Source organism: Thalassophryne amazonica, chromosome 4 (genome assembly GCF_902500255.1).
Source record: "Thalassophryne amazonica chromosome 4, fThaAma1.1, whole genome shotgun sequence".
Lineage (NCBI taxonomy): Eukaryota > Metazoa > Chordata > Actinopteri > Batrachoidiformes > Batrachoididae > Thalassophryne > Thalassophryne amazonica.
The window spans coordinates 82,401,206-82,419,470 of record NC_047106.1 but is presented as its reverse complement, the minus strand read 5'-3'; the positions used below and the strand labels follow the sequence as shown (position 1 = coordinate 82,419,470).

The 18,265-nt window shown below is 44.1% G+C and overlaps 1 protein-coding gene across 3 annotated transcripts in view; it reads right to left on the bottom strand.

Annotated features, from left to right (window-relative positions):
* hip1 (huntingtin interacting protein 1) overlaps positions 1–15,223 on the bottom strand; it is a 274,436-nt gene extending 259,213 nt beyond the window's left edge. For 2 of the 3 annotated variants that reach the window (XM_034168174.1, XM_034168175.1), the window contains exon 1: positions 15,009–15,223. In XM_034168174.1, the coding sequence (XP_034024065.1) occupies positions 15,009–15,125 (117 nt within the window). In that variant the 5' untranslated portion in view covers positions 15,126–15,223. The remainder of the gene's footprint in view (positions 1–15,008) is intronic. The other variant, XM_034168172.1, reaches the window with a different exon arrangement.
* Positions 15,224–18,265: the final 3,042 nt, after the last annotated feature.

Here is an 18,265-nt window from a genome sequence, read left to right as displayed (position 1 = left end):
ACTCTGAGACAAGACCTTTCTGATTTTAGAGATATTGCGTAAATGCAAAAAGGCAGTCCTACATATTTGTTTAATATGCGCTTTGAATGACATATCCTGATCAAAAATGACTCCAAGATTTCTCACAGTATTACTAGAGGTCAGGGAAATGCCATCCAGAGTAAAGATCTGGTTAGAGACCATGCTTCTAAGATTTGTGGGGCCAAGTACAATAACTTCAGTTTTATCTGAGTTTAAAAGCAGGAAATTAGAGGTCATCCATGTCTTTATGTCTGTAAGACAATCCTGCAGTTTAGCTAATTGGTGTGTGTCCTCTGGTTTCATGGATAGATAAAGCTGGGTATCATCTGCGTAACAATGAAAATGTAAGCAATACCGTCTAATAATACTGCCTAAGGGAAGCATGTATAAAGTGAATAAAATTGGTCCTAGCACAGAACCTTGTGGAACTCCATAATTAACTTTAGTCCGTGAAGAAGATTCCCCATTTACATGAACAAACTGTAATCTATTAGACAAATATGATTCAAACCACCGCAGCGCAGTGCCCTTAATACCTATGACATGCTCTAATCTCTGTAATAGAATTTTATGGTCAACAGTATCAAAAGCAGCACTGAGGTCCAACAGAACAAGCACAGAGATAAGTCCACTGTCCGAAGCCATAAGAAGATCATTTGTAACCTTCACTAATGCTGTTTCTGTACTATGATGAATTCTAAAACCTGACTGAACCTCTTCAAATAGACCATTCCTCTGCAGGTGATCAGTTAGCTGTTTTACAACTACCCTCTCAAGAATCTTTGAGAGAAAAGGAAGGTTGGAGATTGGCCTATAATTAGCTAAGATAGCTGGGTCAAGTGATGGCTTTTTAAGTAATGGTTTAATTACTGCCACCTTAAAAGCCTGTGGTACATAGCCAACTAACAAAGATAAGTTGATCATATTTAAGATTGAAGCATTAAATAATGGTAGGACTTCCTTGAGCAGCCTGGCAGGAATGGGGTCTAATAAACATGTTGATGGTTTGGATGAAGTAACTAATGAAAATAACTCAGACAGAACAATCGGAGAGAAAGAGTCTAACCAAATACCGGCATCACTGAAAGCAGCCAAAGATAACGATACATCTTTGGGATGATTATGAGTAATTTTTTCTCTAATAGTCAAAATTTTGTTAGCAAAGAAAGTCATGAAGTCATTACTAGTTAAAGTTAATGGAATACTCAGCTCAATAGAGCTCTGACTCTTTGTCAGCCTGGCTACAGTGCTGAAAAGAAACCTGGGGTTGTTCTTATTTTCTTCAATTAGTGATGAGTAGAAAGATGTCCTAGCTTTACGGAGGGCTTTTTTATAGAGCAACAAACTCTTTTTCCAGGCTAAGTGAAGATCTTCTAAATTAGTGAGACGCCATTTCCTCTCCAACTTACGGGTTATCTGCTTTAAGCTACGAGTTTGTGAGTTATACCACGGAGTCAGACACTTCTGATTTAAAGCTCTCTTTTTCAGAGGAGCTACAGCATCCAAAGTTGTCTTCAATGAGGATGTAAAACTATTGACGAGATACTCTAACTCCCTTACAGAGTTTAGGTAGCTACTCTGCTCTGTGTTGGTATATGACATTAGAGAACATAAAGAAGGAATCATATCCTTAAACCTAGTTACAGCGCTTTCTGAAAGACTTCTAGTGTAATGAAACTTATTCCCCACTGCAGGGTAGTCCATCAGGGTAAATGTAAATGTTATTAAAAAATGATCAGACAGAAGGGAGTTTTCAGGGAATACTGTTAAGTCTTCTATTTCCATACCATAAGTCAAAACAAGATCTAAGATATGATTAAAGTGGTGGGTGGACTCATTTACTTTTTGAGCAAAGCCAATAGAGTCTAATAATAGATTAAATGCAGTGTTGAGGCTGTCATTCTCAGCATCTGTGTGGATGTTAAAATCGCCCACTATAAGTATCTTATCTGAGCTAAGCACTAAGTCAGACAGAAGGTCTGAAAATTCACAGAGAAACTCACAGTAACGACCAGGTGGACGATAGATAATAACAAATAAAACTGGTTTTTGGGACTTCCAATTTGGATGGAAAAGACTAAGAGACAAGCTTTCAAATGAATTAAAGCTCTGTCTAGGTTTTTGATTAATTAATAAGCTGGAATGGAAGATTGCTGCTAATCCTCCGCCCCGGCCCGTACTACGAGCATTCTGACAGTTAGTGTGACTCGGGGGTGTTGACTCATTTAAACTAACATATTCATCCTGCTGTAACCAGGTTTCTGTAAGGCAGAATAAATCTATACGTTGATCAATTATTATATCATTTACCAACAAGGACTTAGAAGAGAGAGACCTAATGTTTAATACACCACATTTAACTGTTTTAGTCTGTGATTAGTGAATGTCTCTACAAGTGCAACACTTCTGCATTTCTTATGGCCAAGTCCAGAAAATCATTGAAAGCCTGGATGTTATTCTTGATCCAGGATAATTACAAACCAGACACAGATTCCTCACTCAGTTTCTCAAGTGCTGCAATCAAACAAAGGATTCAATTCTGTGGGGATCCGCAGGCTCTAGATTGGGTAGCATTTATAAAATAGGTAGCTGACATTTTTCAAGGGTGGTAATAAATTAAGCAATGAGTTGGAATGGCGTGTCAGTCCAGAATGTTTTTAGAACCTTAGACCTCAAAATTTTTAGAAGAGGAACTCAATCCTTTTATTTCCTGTTAATTATGTAATTGTCAATGGTAATTTGCCATCTTAATGTATTTATAAATTGTTTAGGTTGTTGTTATCATATTCAGACTATTATAAATATTATTACTTCTATTTTGTCATGATTTTTAAATGGACTACAATGGAAATAAGCGTTTTCACTTTCCAGGAATTTTTAACGTATTTACAATTACGAGGTCTATTAGATAAGAAACCGACACTTATTTTTTTTTAACTATATGGATTTGAATGATGTGCGATAACACCAATCATGCTTGAACCCTCGTGCGCATGCGTGAGTTTTTTCATGCGTCGGTGACGTCATTTCCCTGTGGGCAGGCCTTGAGTGAGATGTGGTTCAGCCCTCTCGGCTGAATTCCTTTGTTTCACATGCTGCTCGAGACGGCGCGCGTTGCTTTATCAAAATTTTTTCTGGACCTGTGAGGAATATCCGAGTGGACACTATTCGAGAAATTTAGCTGGTTTTCGGTGAAAAGTTTAATGGCTGATGAGAGATTATGGGGTGTTTCTGTCGCTGTAAGGACTTCCCACGGAGCGGGACGTCGCGCAGTGCTTCCAGGCACCGTCGTCGGCCTGTTTTGACCTGAAAACATCCTAATTTAAGGCTTAATTCACCCAGGACGTCGTGAGAGAACAGAGAAGATTCAGAAGAGGCCGGCATGAGGACTTGAAGCGGACATTCCACTGTTTAAGGACATTTTGTAATGAAAGACGTGCGCGCAAATCTGTGTGCGCCACGGCAGGAAAAACACCTCCATGTTGAAAACCATTTGTAAAATTCAGGCGGCTTTTGATGGCTTTCAACAAGTGAGTAACTGAGAAATTGTTTAACAGCTTGGGCATGTTCCAACTTGCCCGTTAAGGTTTCCAACGGAGGTGTTTTTCCTGTCGCGACCCCCCACGGTCGGGTCCGGCCCGACATGCGACTCTGCCCGCACGTTCTTTCATTACAAAATGTCCGTTAACAATGGAATGTCCGAATAAACTCCTCATGCCGACTTCTTCTGAAAGTTCTCTGTTCTCTGACGACTTACTGGGTCAACAAAGCCTGAAATGTGGAAGTTTTCAACTTGGGCCGTCCTTAAAGCGACACTACCAGACCAAAATCTCTCATCAGCCGTTAAAATTTTTACCGAAAACCAACTGAATTTATCGAATGGTGTCCACTCAGTTGTGCCTTACAGTTTTTTAAAAAATTTTTATCAAACAAAGCAGCAGTCTCTGAGCCATTCCTAAACAATGAAAAAACGATGAGAGCATGGGCGACTCCTCACTCAAAGACTGCCCACAGGCAAATGACATAACCGACAGGCGTGAAAAAACTCTCGCATGCCCACGAGGGTTCAAGCATGTCTGATGTAATCACACATGATTCAAATCCATATGGTTTTTGAAAAAAATAATAAGGTCGGATACTTTTCTAACAGACCTCGTATATGCACTTACACTCACACTTTTAATATAAAGATGATTTACTGGCCCATGCTGGAAAGGTGTGTGAGTCCAAAATGTAATTAGCAACATTATCTAATATTCATAGCTTCTCCAAATCTATTATCCTATCAGCATTCCGTTTTGTTCATCCTTGACCCAAAATACATAAGCATGCCGCACAGCAAATGTCAGCTGTGCCCTGTTTGTCCCTGATTTAAGTTGCATGCATGCACAGCTGCTGTAAGCAGGTGGTTTTAATTGGACAAACACAGACAGTGGCTGAAGACATGAAAACCACTAAACATTTCACTCATGGTACCAACATGAAACATAAGTAACTCATGGTAAGAGCAACATGAGACTTATCTAAACTGACAAAACCAATTAAGCTACAAAAACACAATTAATCATTAAAACTAACAGCACTGTTAAACTATCATAAACCACAATAACAACATTTAAATATAACGCAATGCTAAAATACCCTCTGCCATATGAGCATTGTGTTCTTTTAGTCCAGTCAAAATAAGGTTAGAGCTCACACAAATTGTAAGAGAAATGAAATCACTTTTATTTTGCTCCTTTAGGTACATCAATTAACATATTAAAAATCCCAAAAAATTCCATGAGTGGAACATGGATTTTTTCATGCTCCAATATTTTGCATAATTAGGGACATGTCAAAATTGGGGATCATCACCAAAGTCTCTTTAAAAAACGATTATGACATCAGTGAAGTTAGAGTTAACTGTTAAATCTCTTAGGGCTTATTCTTCTTACTAAATGTCAGTTATCTATGTTTACCACATTCCTGGGGGTCATACTAGGGGTTCCCCTACCCCACTAGAGTACCGGTAGCAGTAGATTGAAGAATTCAGTCAAGGTGGCATTTTCTAGGATGAGCAATGTTGCAAACATCATAATTCTCAAGGTTATCAGATAGAAATGTCAAAGTTAACTTCGTCAGTCTTCTCATCAAACATGTTTTCATAAATACCCTGCATTCCCCACAAGCTGGATTGCACGGAACTCAAAGTTGCCTATAGCCACAATGTTTTGTTCCGCAGCCAGATTTGCAGCCGCATCAAACTAACTTTTGCAGTTCTTTTGGGGCATAGTCCATATCAGTTGATATTGGAACTAATGTCCCCCCTTGCACCTTCCAGCCCAATTCCTGAGCATTTAATTCAAGACCCTGCCAAGTCTGTACCTGGTGATACACCCTCAGAGAATGGTACTTGGCCGTGGCTTGTGTTGGCGGGAGCAATTTGGGGTGAATAACTTGTTTTCCGGTGGCTAACAGTTCTACATATTTTGTGTCGAACTTTAAGTTGTCCTTTCCCTTGTATATTGAAAGTAGTGCCTTTTCACCAGCTGCAACTATGCGAGAGTGGGAAGCTCCCGCTGTTTTGAAAGCCTCAGCTGCCTCAAGAAATGATTTGTTCTTCACCAGTGAAAGACCCAGAGCCTTTCCTTGTCCAAATAACATTGACGTCATGTCACATCCAAGGACTGCGCACAGAAACAGGATATTACTGCAAACCTTGTCACCTAGGACAAGGTTTTTTACTTTTTAACATGGGAGACATAGCTTTGGCAGATAGCATTGTATGTCTTGCCTACATCCCATCCATCCATCCATCCATTTTCTTCCACTTTATCCGGAGTCGGGTCGCGGGGGCAGCAGCTCAAGCAAAGCCGCCCAGACCTCCCGATCCACACACACCTACCCCAGCTCCTCCGGGGGAACCCCAAGGCATTCCCAAGCCAGCCGAGAGACATAGTCCATCCAGCGTGTCCCGGGTCTTCCATGGAGGCCTCCTACCAATGGGACGTGCCCGGAACACCTCTCCAGCAAGGAGTCCAGGGAGCATCCGGAAAAGATGCCCGAGCCACCTCAACTGGCTCCTTTCGACGTGGAGGAGCAGCGGCTCGACTCCGAGCTCCTCCCGAGTGACCGAGCTCCTCACCCTATCTCTAAGGGAGCGCCCAACCACCCTGCGGAGGAAACTCATCTTGGCCGCTTGTACTCGCGATCTCATTCTTTTGGTCATGAGCCAAATCTCATAACCATAGGTGAGGATCGGAACGTAGATCGATCGGTAAATCGAGACCTTTGCCCCCCTACTCAGCTCTCTCTTCACCATGACGGTCCGATACAGCAACCGCATCACTGCAGATGCTGCACCGATCCATCTGTCGATCTCACGCTCCATCCGTCCCTCACTCGTGAACAAGACCCCGAGATACTTAAACTCCTACACTTGAGGCAAGGATACTCCACCGACCTGCTTTGAAGAGGGCAAAGCACCTTTTTCCGGTCGAGAACCATGGCCTCGGATTTGGAGGTGCTGATTTTCATCCCGGACGCTTCACACTCGGCTGCAAACCGCCCCAGTGCACGCTGAAGGTCCTGATTTGATGAAGCCAACAGAACCACATCGTCCGCAAACAGCAGAGACGAGATTCTGTGGTTCCCAAACCAGACCCCCTCTACACCCTGGCTGCACCTAGAAATTCTGTCCATAAAGATGATGAACAGAACCAGTGAAAAAGGGCAGCCCTGGCAGAGGCCAACGTGCACTGGAAACAGGTTTGACTTACTACTGGCAATGCGAACCAAGCTCCTGCTGCGGTCATACAGAGACCAGATAGCCCTTAGCAAAGGACCCCGGACCCTGTACTCCCGGAGCACCACCCACAGGGTGCCCCGAGGGACACAGTCAAACGCCTTCTCCAGATCCACAAAGCACATGTGGACTGGTTGGGCGAACTCCAATGAACCCTTGAGCACCCGATGGAGCGTGGAGAGCTGGTCCAGTGTGCCGCGACCAGGACGAAAACCACACTGCTCCTCCTGAATCAGAGGTTCGACTATCGGTCGAATTCTCCTCGCCAGTACTCTGGAATAGACCTTACCGGGGAGGCTGAGAGTGTGAACCCCCTGTAGTTGGAACACACCCTCCGGTCCCCTTTCTTAAATAGAGGGACCAACACCCCGGTCTGCCAATCCAGAGGCACTGTCCCCAACCGCCACACGATGTTGCAGAGGCATGTCAGCCAAGACAGTCCCACAACATCCAGAGACTTAAGGTACTCAGGACAGATTTCATCCACTCCAGGAGTCTTGTCGTCGAGGAGCTTTCTAACCACCTTGTTGACTTCGGCCTGGGTAATGGATGAATCTGCCTCTGAGTCCCCAGTCTCTGCTTCCTCTTCGGAAGACGTGACAATGGGATTGAGGAGATCCTCAAAGTATTCCTTCCACCGCCCGAAAACATCCCCAGTCAGGGTCAACAGTTCCCCACCCGCACCGTAGACAGTGCTGGTGGAGAGCTGCTTCCACCTGCTGAGGCATCGGATGGTTTGCCAGAATTTCTTCGAGGCCGACCGATAGTCCTCCTCCATGGCCTCCCCACACTCCTCCCAGACCCGAGTTTTTGCCTCTGCGACTCCACGGGCTGCGGCACGCTTGGCCTGCCGGTACCTGTCAGCTGCCTCCGGGGTCCCACCTGCCAACAAAGACAAGTAGGACTCCTTCTTCGGCTTGTCGGCATCCCTTACTTCCAGCGTCCACCACCGGGATCGGGGATTGCCGCCGCGACAGGCACCAGAGACTTTGTGACCACAGCTACGAGCGGCCGCATCGACAATGGAGGTGGAGAACATGGTCCACTCGGACTCCATGTCTCCAACCTCCCCCGGGATCTGAGAGAAGCTCTCCCGGAGGTGCCTACATCCCATGGGATTTTATGCAGGAGAGCACCTCCATCAAAGACATACGTGGGTTGTCCAGTTTCAATCTGTTTATGCTCATCATCAGATACATTTCCAGCCTTATCCCAGATGGCATTAGCAAGAACGGGCTTATTTGCTTTCAGGAGGACATTTCTTTTTTCAAATAGAGCTGGAGGATAGTCACAGAGTTCATAGCAGAATGCTTCCTCAAGACTTTCTGTGTGCTAACCATGACAAATCTTTGGAAAAGGAGAAGAGGGTAAATGGTTACATCATCACCAGCAATTGCAATCTTTGACTTCAAGTCCATTGTTACTGCTTGGTCCTTTTTCCTAAATGTGTAGTTCATGACCTGTTTCCCCTGCATTCCCTCCAAGATCTTGCACCCAACATCCTGCTTTCTCAGCATTCACATTTTCTGTTGCTACCACACCATTCACTAAGTTTCGGAGATTTTGATCATTTCCAAAAATGGTCTTGTCCTGAATCAATGTGACGAGCTTATTCACATCATCTGCATCTCTTTTCTGGCATGCCACTGACAAGTCCTTATGCTGTTCACTCGTAGTGCAGGCAACCGACATCAGATTCTGCATCGCCTGATTGACCTCAGCACAGACAGGACTGGATAAGGCCCATATGAGTCTTTGGGTTTCGGTCATTCCTCACCCTCTTGTCAGTCCTCCTGGTGTCTTCAAACTTTGCATGAGGACCTGTTCGATCACCAGGTCTGAGGAAAGACCAGCCCAATACCTGACCGACCTCCTCACCGCATGTAATCCATTGGTGAAATGTTCATAGACCACAGGGTTGTGTCCGGTAGATCACACATTTTCTGTAAATAAATGTGGACAGATTATGACCTGCTGCAGCTAGGTAAGGCAGCATTTCATGCATTGCTTCCAAGTGTAAAGCCCAGTTACTCGTTCCTTCCGAGGTAATGAACTTGGTAATGATGGAAATCATCCTCATGTACATCAGCCATAACTGAGTTATTCTTTCTGTTACATGGCTCACTTTTTCATTTATCAGATCTCTGATAGTGGCAATGGCTGCTGAGAATTCAATATCTTCTGGGGTTATATCACCTGCAACCAACTGGTCATACATGTCAGCAAGTTTTGTCAACACCAGATGGTGGAACTCTGATTCTGCACTTCCAGCCTTCGAGGCAGATAAAGTAGTGTTGTGCTTGTCACCCGAAAAGCATCGAAATCGATGTTCAGTGGTAGGGGCACCCCAGTTATGGTACAAGCAACCATTTTATATACTTCTAATCATTTTCATCTGAAAGAGTGGCCCAAAAACACAGGGTTAGACACCAAATGGAATGAAATCCTGAAAAAAAAAAATACATGTTTACAGTATTTTCTTCATACCCCATACACGACTGAAAAGGCCAGACACAATGAAATCAACCTCAAAATTCACCATGTTCCACTCCTTGGATTTTTGAGGATTTTGAGTCAGAGGTAGGGGAGGCTCAGAGGAAAAGAATACAAGTGGTTTCATTTATTTTGCAATTAGTGTAAGGTTTGGCCCTTTTTTGGCTTAGATTGGCTGGACTATTATAATTTGCAGTTGTTTAAGTAATTATTAGGTTCCACGAACAGAGTTTGCAGCTAGCAACCAGACTGTGACGTCATGGTGCAGCTCTACTCCGACTGGCTGTCACCCCCACCATTCAAAAACTAAACTAAAGAGATCGAACGCTAACATCTGCTAAATGTCTTTTAAATCACTTCAGAGGTATTATTAGGTTCTAAAAATAGTGTTTTTAGCTTTAGAAGTGTTTATTTCTCGCTTGCTTTTACATAATATATGACAAAGAGGATAATTTACACATAAACGAAACAGAATTTTGCAGCTAGCTACCAACCTGTGACATCACCATGCTAACATCCGTGAAATAAGTTCAGATGTGTTATTAGGTTCCAAAAATGGTGTTTTTGGTTTTAGAAGTATTTATTTCCCGCTAGCTTTTCCATAATATATGAGAAACACGTCTATAAACACACAAAACGAAGCAGTTTTGGCAAGGCCAGCCGCTGACATCAATGTACAGCTCTATGCTGATTGGTTGTCATGCCCGCCACTCCAAAATAAAATGGAACAGGTTCACACAAAATGTGTTTTTAACCCCTCAAGCTACCTCTTAAAATATGTCAACATTAGCCATCTTCGAATTTGTCCAAGGTCGGTGTCCCAAGAATTTTCCCTGTGAATTTGAAGACTGTGGCAGTAACAGAACTAGACTTATGCTGAACACAGGCAGACGGACGGACAGACAGACGCCAGGTCTTCGCAATACCCGATGGCCATATGTTGGCCTCAGGTAAAAACTTAAAACCCCGAACTCCCATAGTGCATTGCAGCACAGCATATATTGTTTATTGGTTAGTTATAACCAGCAGTCATATCGCGCTCTATGACTGCTGGGATAGGCTCCAGCCCCCCGCGACCCTTAATTGGACTAAGCGGTAGAAGATGGATGGATGGATGGATGGTTAGTTAAAATTGCTAATTTCTCCAAAAATATTTGTCATATCAACTTTCCATTTTTGCATCATTCATCCTTGACCCAAAATACATAAGCATGCCAAATAGCAAATGTCAGCTCTCCCCAGTTTTTGTGTGATCGAAGCCATACACACGCACACAGAGGCCACTTGGGTATTATAATATAGATGCTTTTAAAAATACACTGTTTTCATGATTTTAACAATGCAACATCACCTACCAACTGTACAAGATAGATAAATAAATAAAAAAATCTCACATCATTTGCATAGGTAGAGATACCCATGCTAGGAGCTCACATACAACATGGAATATATGTGGCCCGGTACACCTTGCTTGTACTGGGTTTGACATCCTTTTGTCTTCAGAACTGCCTTACTTCTTACGAATCTATGACTCAAAGTGTTGACATGATGACATCATGCAGTCGCTCATTCAACCAGTCTGCCCATTCTCCTCTGACCTCAAGAAGGCATTTTCATCCACACAACTGCCACTCTTTTTGGACCATTCTCTGTAGGGATGGGTATTGATAAGATTTGATCAATATCAATACCATTATCAATTCCACTTATCAATCCGATTCTTTATCGATTCCCTTATCAATCAATCAATCAATTTTTTTTTTTATATAGCGCCAAATCACAACAAACAGTTGCCCCAAGGCGCTTTATATTGTAAGGCAAGGCCATACAATAATTATGTAAAACCCCAACGGTCAAAACGACCCCCTGTGAGCAAGCACTTGGCTACAGTGGGAAGGAAAAACTCCCTTTTAACAGGAAGAAACCTCCAGCAGAACCAGGCTCAGGGAGGGGCAGTCTTCTGCTGGGACTGGTTGGGGCTGAGGGAGAGAACCAGGAAAAAGACATGCTGTGGAGGGGAGCAGAGATCGATCACTAATGATTAAATGCAGAGTGGTGCATACAGAGCAAAAAGAGAAAGAAACAGTGCATCATGGGAACCCCCCAGCAGTCTACGTCTATAGCAGCATAACTAAGGGATGGTTCAGGGTCACCTGATCCAGCCCTAACTATAAGCTTTAGCAAAAAGGAAAGTTTTAAGCCTAATCTTAAAAGTAGAGAGGGTGTCTGTCTCCCTGATCTGAATTGGGAGCTGGTTCCACAGGAGAGGAGCCTGAAAGCTGAAGGCTCTGCCTCCCATTCTACTCTTACAAACCCTAGGAACTACAAGTAAGCCTGCAGTCTGAGAGCGAAGCGCTCTATTGGGGTGATATGGTACTACGAGGTCCCTAAGATAAGATGGGACCTGATTATTCAAAACCTTATAAGTAAGAAGAAGAATTTTAAATTCTAGAATTAACAGGAAGCCAATGAAGAGAGGCCAATATGGGTGAGATATGCTCTCTCCTTCTAGTCCCCGTCAGCACTCTAGCTCCTTATCAATACCTCCTGTGAATTTTCTGTGTACTAAAAGCAGACTTTGCAGGTTTTCTATGTAAACAACATTTTATTGAGTCTTAAAGTTAATATATATGAAATTGGTCACTGGATCCTTGATCTCTGGACATAATTCTTGATCTCTGGACATTAATAAAATCTGTACACAGTCACTGGATCCTAGATCTCTGGGAAAGGCTCAACCAGGAGTCTGCAAGACCTTATTTAGGAGATTGTTTTGGTGATTAGGGATGTCCAATTGTATTTTAATAAATATTCCAGAGAAAGGCAAGAGCTTCTCTCAGAATTTAGAAGAACAGGCCTGAAAGAAGTTTCCGTTAGAAGTATTTTAGACATAGGATCAGCAGGTTAGGTGAAATGGAAACTTTATAATTGTTCAGATCTCCCTTGTAAAAGAGATCTTGATCTCAATGGGACAAACCTGGTTAAATAAAGATTAAAGTGGGAGGGGAAGTGTTGGCTTTTTAAATACTTGAAAGTCCCTGGACTCGACAGAATTTAGTACTGCTATAACGGACTGATGCAGAAAGTGGAGGCAATGCAACAATAAGGACACTGGCTGCCATTAAACACCACAGAAGAAGAGGGTATGTTTGGTTTATATAACATGAGCGCGTTTTGAGGCCAAAGTGCATTCCTGCATTCACAAAATGCCTCAAGAAACCACAAAAAAAAAATGTATAAAAGTACTTACTTTACTCATATTTGTTGTTAGTCTGCGTAACTCGGACCCACTGATTGTGCAGCTAAACTCATTTCCTCACCAGAGTGTGCACGAGGGTTCATTTGTTTTATATCACAGGAGCGCATTTCTGCATTCACAAAATGCCACAAGAAACCACAAAGAAATGCATGAAGTACTTCATTTACTCATATTTGTTGTCAGTCTGGGTAAATCTTTGGACTTGTTCCCATTGATTGTGCAGCTAATCTTGTTCCCTCAGCAGAGTTTACACAACACAAAAACAAACATGTTTTTGTCATGGCTAGTGGTTGGAGCTATCTCCAATCACCAGCTAGCTCCAGCGTAATGTGAATTAAAGAATAACTGATAAGGGAATCGTTAAGTAAAAAGGCTACTGATATCTGTGGATTGAATCATTTCTTATTGATCCTTCACAGGAACTGGTTTTTGATACTCTAATTCTCTGTCAACCTGAGAGATGGTTGTGTGTGAAAATCCCAGTGGATCAGCAGCTTCTGAAATACTCAGACCAGCCTGCCTAACAACTACAAACATGTCACGTTCAAAGTCACATCAATATTTTCACAATTATTTATTTAGAATAGTCAGCTCATTTGACATTTTATTTACTAGTTGTATGCACTTTAAGAATTTATATTCATTCAGTGTGTAAATGGTTTTAATATTTGAAACAGTTTGAACTGTTTGCACAAGGACTGCAGCTTTCACTTTTGCTCAGGGGTGCCCAACCTCTTTTGAACCAAGATCTACTTTTAGAGTTGATAGTGTATCGAACTCTACCAAGCCACATTGTAAGCCATACCGTAGCCACAATTTATTGTGCACCAATATATTAACACAATTTTCTGGCACAAAGATAACGTTTTAACAATAATAATACATTATTGAAATAAATGTGCATGGTGCGAAGAATAAGCACAAGTAGGACTATAGGCTGGGCCATATGACCTAAAATTCATATCATGGTATAAATTGAATCCCGTCACGGTATTATAAACTTAAGTGTAAAAATTACAATGGAAGTGTTTCTGAATGGGTTATGTAGTCCCTTAGCAAAGCTAAACTGATAAAAGAAAAAAAAAGAGATACAATGTAATTTTGAGAACATTTATTGTGCAAATCTCAAAACTACAGCTACAATTCGGTGTTTCAGCGCTTCCCAGAATGCACTGTGGTGCCAGCAGAGATCTGCTGTCTCATAGCGTATGTAAACAATGGCAAGGTGAGGATGTGAATGGCGTTAATTTAGTGAGTTCATGGGCGACTATGATGATTATATGCTCTCCCAAGTTGAGAAGGTTATCTAGAGCAGATGTAGCACCTGTGATGGACTTCTGCCGTGCCCCGATGTTGTCTTATTGTCCATACGTCATGAGATGTGTTTACACTGTGAGTGCTGAGCTTGTGACACCAGAACTCTGCTGAAACCGACCTCTTGCGTGAGTCACGGACCACCAGATGGTGCGAGATTCACAACTGCGAAACACCGAATTTGCCAGAAGGTACATCTAAGATGCAAGGCTGGATTGGATGTTTTGGTGAAAGAATTAAGTACATTTATTTATTGTTGGGTCACTGGCTGAAGTGTCATCTCTTGAACACCAGATGGCACACCCACTCTGAATACATGAACCGTTTTCAGGACGGAGGCATTTCCTCATTTCCAAAACGGGCTCCAGCCAGATGCCAGGAATGCCCTCAAAGTGACACACAGTGTCGTGATCCAGAACCGGGCAAAGTGATCCATTTCCAGCAAATATTTGCACCACACATAATGTGGCTTCACACTTTAAGTAGAAGGGCTACCCCATCCTGACTTCTTCAGCTAGATAACATCCAAATACCCAATACAACAATACCCAATAAAGGACATACAGTTGCATTATGGCTCCATTTAATGGAACTTTCAAAAAAATGATCCAGAACTGGGCAACTGACTGTACCGATCTCTACCACAGCTAGGTGAAGCGTGGACATCCCCTTGGCCTTTTCTAGACACAGAGGTCTTCAACACTCATGATACTACTCATGAGATGTAAAATGTGCAGAAAATTAATACCAGGTGTAAATGTAATTAGGTTAAAATCATATCTCAAAACAATCTGGATAGAAGACAGTTTAATGGCAATTACGGGAGGCACACGGGGCACCGTGCACCCCTCACAGTTATCAGAATTCAAAAGGCTACTGACCTACATTTCAGCAGCTCTTTTGTTGCACAGTGGCCTCTGCTGATCCCAAACACACATCCCGGGCAGTACGGATAGACAACCGTTGAAGTGCGGGGTTATTAATGAGAGCTAGTGAAAGAACTCAAATCTGACAAACTGACGATGTGATCAGTGCTTGTCATCAAGTCATGCACCCTGAGGCTTCAATATCTTCAATTTCATACAGCAGCTGACATGCGTCTTCGTTTTTAAGTATAAAATGACCGTGACGTACCTGGCCCCTCTCAAAGTTTTCCTTCTCCAGCTCCAGGCTGTTGACTCCGCCTGTCCGTCGGATCACTTTGGGGATAGCGTTCGGAACTTGCTGCATGGAGCTTTTCACTCGGTCCATTGTCGACTGTGACACATAAACACGACGTCGGAACTATAAACGGGCACCACTAATTGAAATAAAATAAAACCAAATCTACAAGAAGCAGTACGCGTCTGTTCATGTTTGTGCGCGCGCCACCTCAGTGGGTCATTCGGCCTCACATCACGTCCGTCAGCGACACGAGCTCTGTCAAGGCAGGCCACCACGGAAACAAATAATACCACATCCGGTCTCGCGGTTTCAAATTAAACCAACCGAGTGTGATAAAAATAAATAAATAAATTATCAGAGCGTCGACGCAGAGCTAATACGGTTTTATCTTCCTATTTCCCTGCTAAACAGTAAGGGACTGCACAAACTCCCTTGCGGAACTCCACTGTCTATTGGATAAATCCTAGAGTGGGCTACTCCATCTCTTACTTCAGTGGTTCTGTTCTTCAGAAAAATCCAGTTAAACATTCTCATATCATATCATATCATACAACATGTTATATGTCTTTGCAATATAAAAAAAGTCTGCGCCTATGTAGCAGCTGCATTCTGCGTTGTGTTGTTATGACTCCGACCATTCACTCCCCTCAGGACGCGAACTCACAATCCTCAGTATGGGAGTCGGACTCTCTAACCAGAAGGCTAAAACACAGGGCTCTGACCCTGTGGCCAGAGAATCCTTTTTGAGCTGTTGGGAGTGAGGTTTACTAACTACATCTGCACACCGACACCTGCTGGCCTCTGTTACACCTAGCAGTTCTTTATTAGCTTGAAAATTATTAGCTCGAAAGCCACTCTGATCAGGACTGATTTCTATTATGTAGGTCAGCCTATCAGTAACCATGCGCACCATTATTTTACACAAGTTGGATGTCAATGTAATTTGTCTATAACTAGTAACTTCACATTTATCTTTCCTTGGTTTTCCAATTGGGACACGAACAGTGTTTCCATGCTAATGGAAGTGTCCCAGATTCTCAGACTCTGTTATGAAGCTGTAAGATCACCGTCTGTGCTCGAGGAGATAGATTTTCTACCATGTTGTAACAAAGCCTGTGAACTTTAGTTCCGCCTCAGACAGATATCAGTTTTTAATGTTTAATATCAGCAAAAGTGATCTGAAAATGCATAGATTATTTTCCCAAAAAATTCAGGATAAATGTGGAAACAATGAAAGTTATTTTGTATTTTAATTGTGTGGGTGTGTTTTCACTGAAAACAGCCACTGTCACTGTCAGATTCTTTATTGATGTATTCAAACATTGAGAATTTTTTAAACAACTAATTGTCAAAACACTTTAACAATGAAGACAACAAAAATCCACATAAAATATTTTTGTCCTCATTGTACTGTTGATCTCCATCCTGTGTTGTGTGGGCCGCTGAAGAGGAGGTACTGCTGGCCCACCACCACCAGAGGGCGCCCTGCCTGGAGTGCGGGCTCCAGGCACCAGAGGGCGCTGCCGCCTCACGAGAGCAGCCAGGGTGACAGCTGTCACCCATCACTGGACACAGCTGTTCCACTCAGCACGGAGGTATATCAGCAGGACGGCGTCTCCACCTCAGTGCCGAGATATCGCCTTGAGATAGAGGTAACCTTCTCTGCAGCATATTCTGTGTTATCTGATAATACTTGTTAAACCTTTCAGGACAGCTGACTACCGAAAGCCGATTGCTTGGATAAGTACTCACCTTCCTGCTTTATTGTGACGAGAGGTGGAGGCGGCTTCTCCCCTCTCCGTGTTACTGGGTGCAGCCGCATCCACACCTGTGTGTTTGTTGCTCTCTCTTGCCAGCAGTACCGGATCCGACGAGCGGAGGCAGTGGCCACCTGGGAATTCGGGACTTGGCGGTTCCAGTACTTCCAGGGTTCGGTGGCAGAGGAGATCTGGGTGGTTCCGGTTCAACTTGGACGGACGTCTCCTACCTTCGAGCCTGCCCACACGACACCAGCAGAATTCGGCTTAACCCCAAATTGTTGATTGTTGTATTGGTTGTGCTCGTTTCACAACAGTAAAACTTGTTATTTACCTTCTCCATTGTCCGTTCATTTGCGCCCCCTGTTGTGGGTCCGTGTTCCTACACTTTCACAACAGGATATCTCGGCCAGCGTCATGGATCCCGAGGGGCGTCAACCGGCTGTTGAACGGCCAAGGGAAGAACAGGGCGCGTCGGCGTCTTCGGGAGGGGTAATCGGTGAGTTGCAGCGGATCCTCACCGCTTTCACCACTCGGATGGATTTAATGACCGAGCAGAACGTTCTCCTAAACCGCAGGGTGGAGGCTCTCGCCGCACAAGTGGAAGCGCGCCCTCCGGGCGCCGCTGCGGCTCTCCCTCCTGAGGACCCTGCGCATAATATTGACGTTCCACTGGTCGTTCAAGGGCCCCTCCCTCCGTCCCCAGAAGCATACATAAGCCCTCCAGAACCGTACGGAGGCTGTGTGGAGACGTGCGCGGATTTCCTTATGCAGTGTTCGCTCGTCTTCGCACAGCGTCCCGTGATGTACGCGACTGACGCTAGCAAAGTAGCTTATGTAATCAACCTGTTTCGCGGGGAGGCACGCGCTTGGGCTACAGCGCTCTGGGAGCAGAACTCACGGCTCCTTCATACATACGATGGGTTTGTGCGGGGTGTTCGATCACCCCAATAGAGGAGAGACTGCTTCAACCGTGCTACTGTCAATGAGACAGGGGCGTCGGAGCGCAGCTGCCTATGCAGTCGCCTTCCGCATCGCGGCTGCGAGGTCCGGCTGGAATAGCACTGCCCTCCGCGCCGCCTTTGTAAACGGACTGTCACTGGTCCTAAAAGAGCACCTGGTGGCGAAGGACGAACCGCGGGATTTAGATGGGCTCATCGATCTAGTCATACGACTCGACAACCGGTTAGAAGAACGCCGTCGGGAACGAGGCGAAGGGCGTGGCCAGGCACGCGTCGTCCCTCTCCCTTCCGGTTCCGACCGAGCTCCGCCCTCCCCACGCTCCCCTGTTCCTGTGCTCCGTGCGGCTACGGCTCCCCCTGCTGACGAAGCTATGGACACGAGCAGGGCAACATTTAGGGCACCTGGAGCACAAAGGAGGCGGGCCCACGGAGCTTGTTTTGTTTGTGGCTCGATTGAGCATCTTGCAAATGACTGCCCCGAGCGGTTAAACTCCAACGCCCCGCCCCT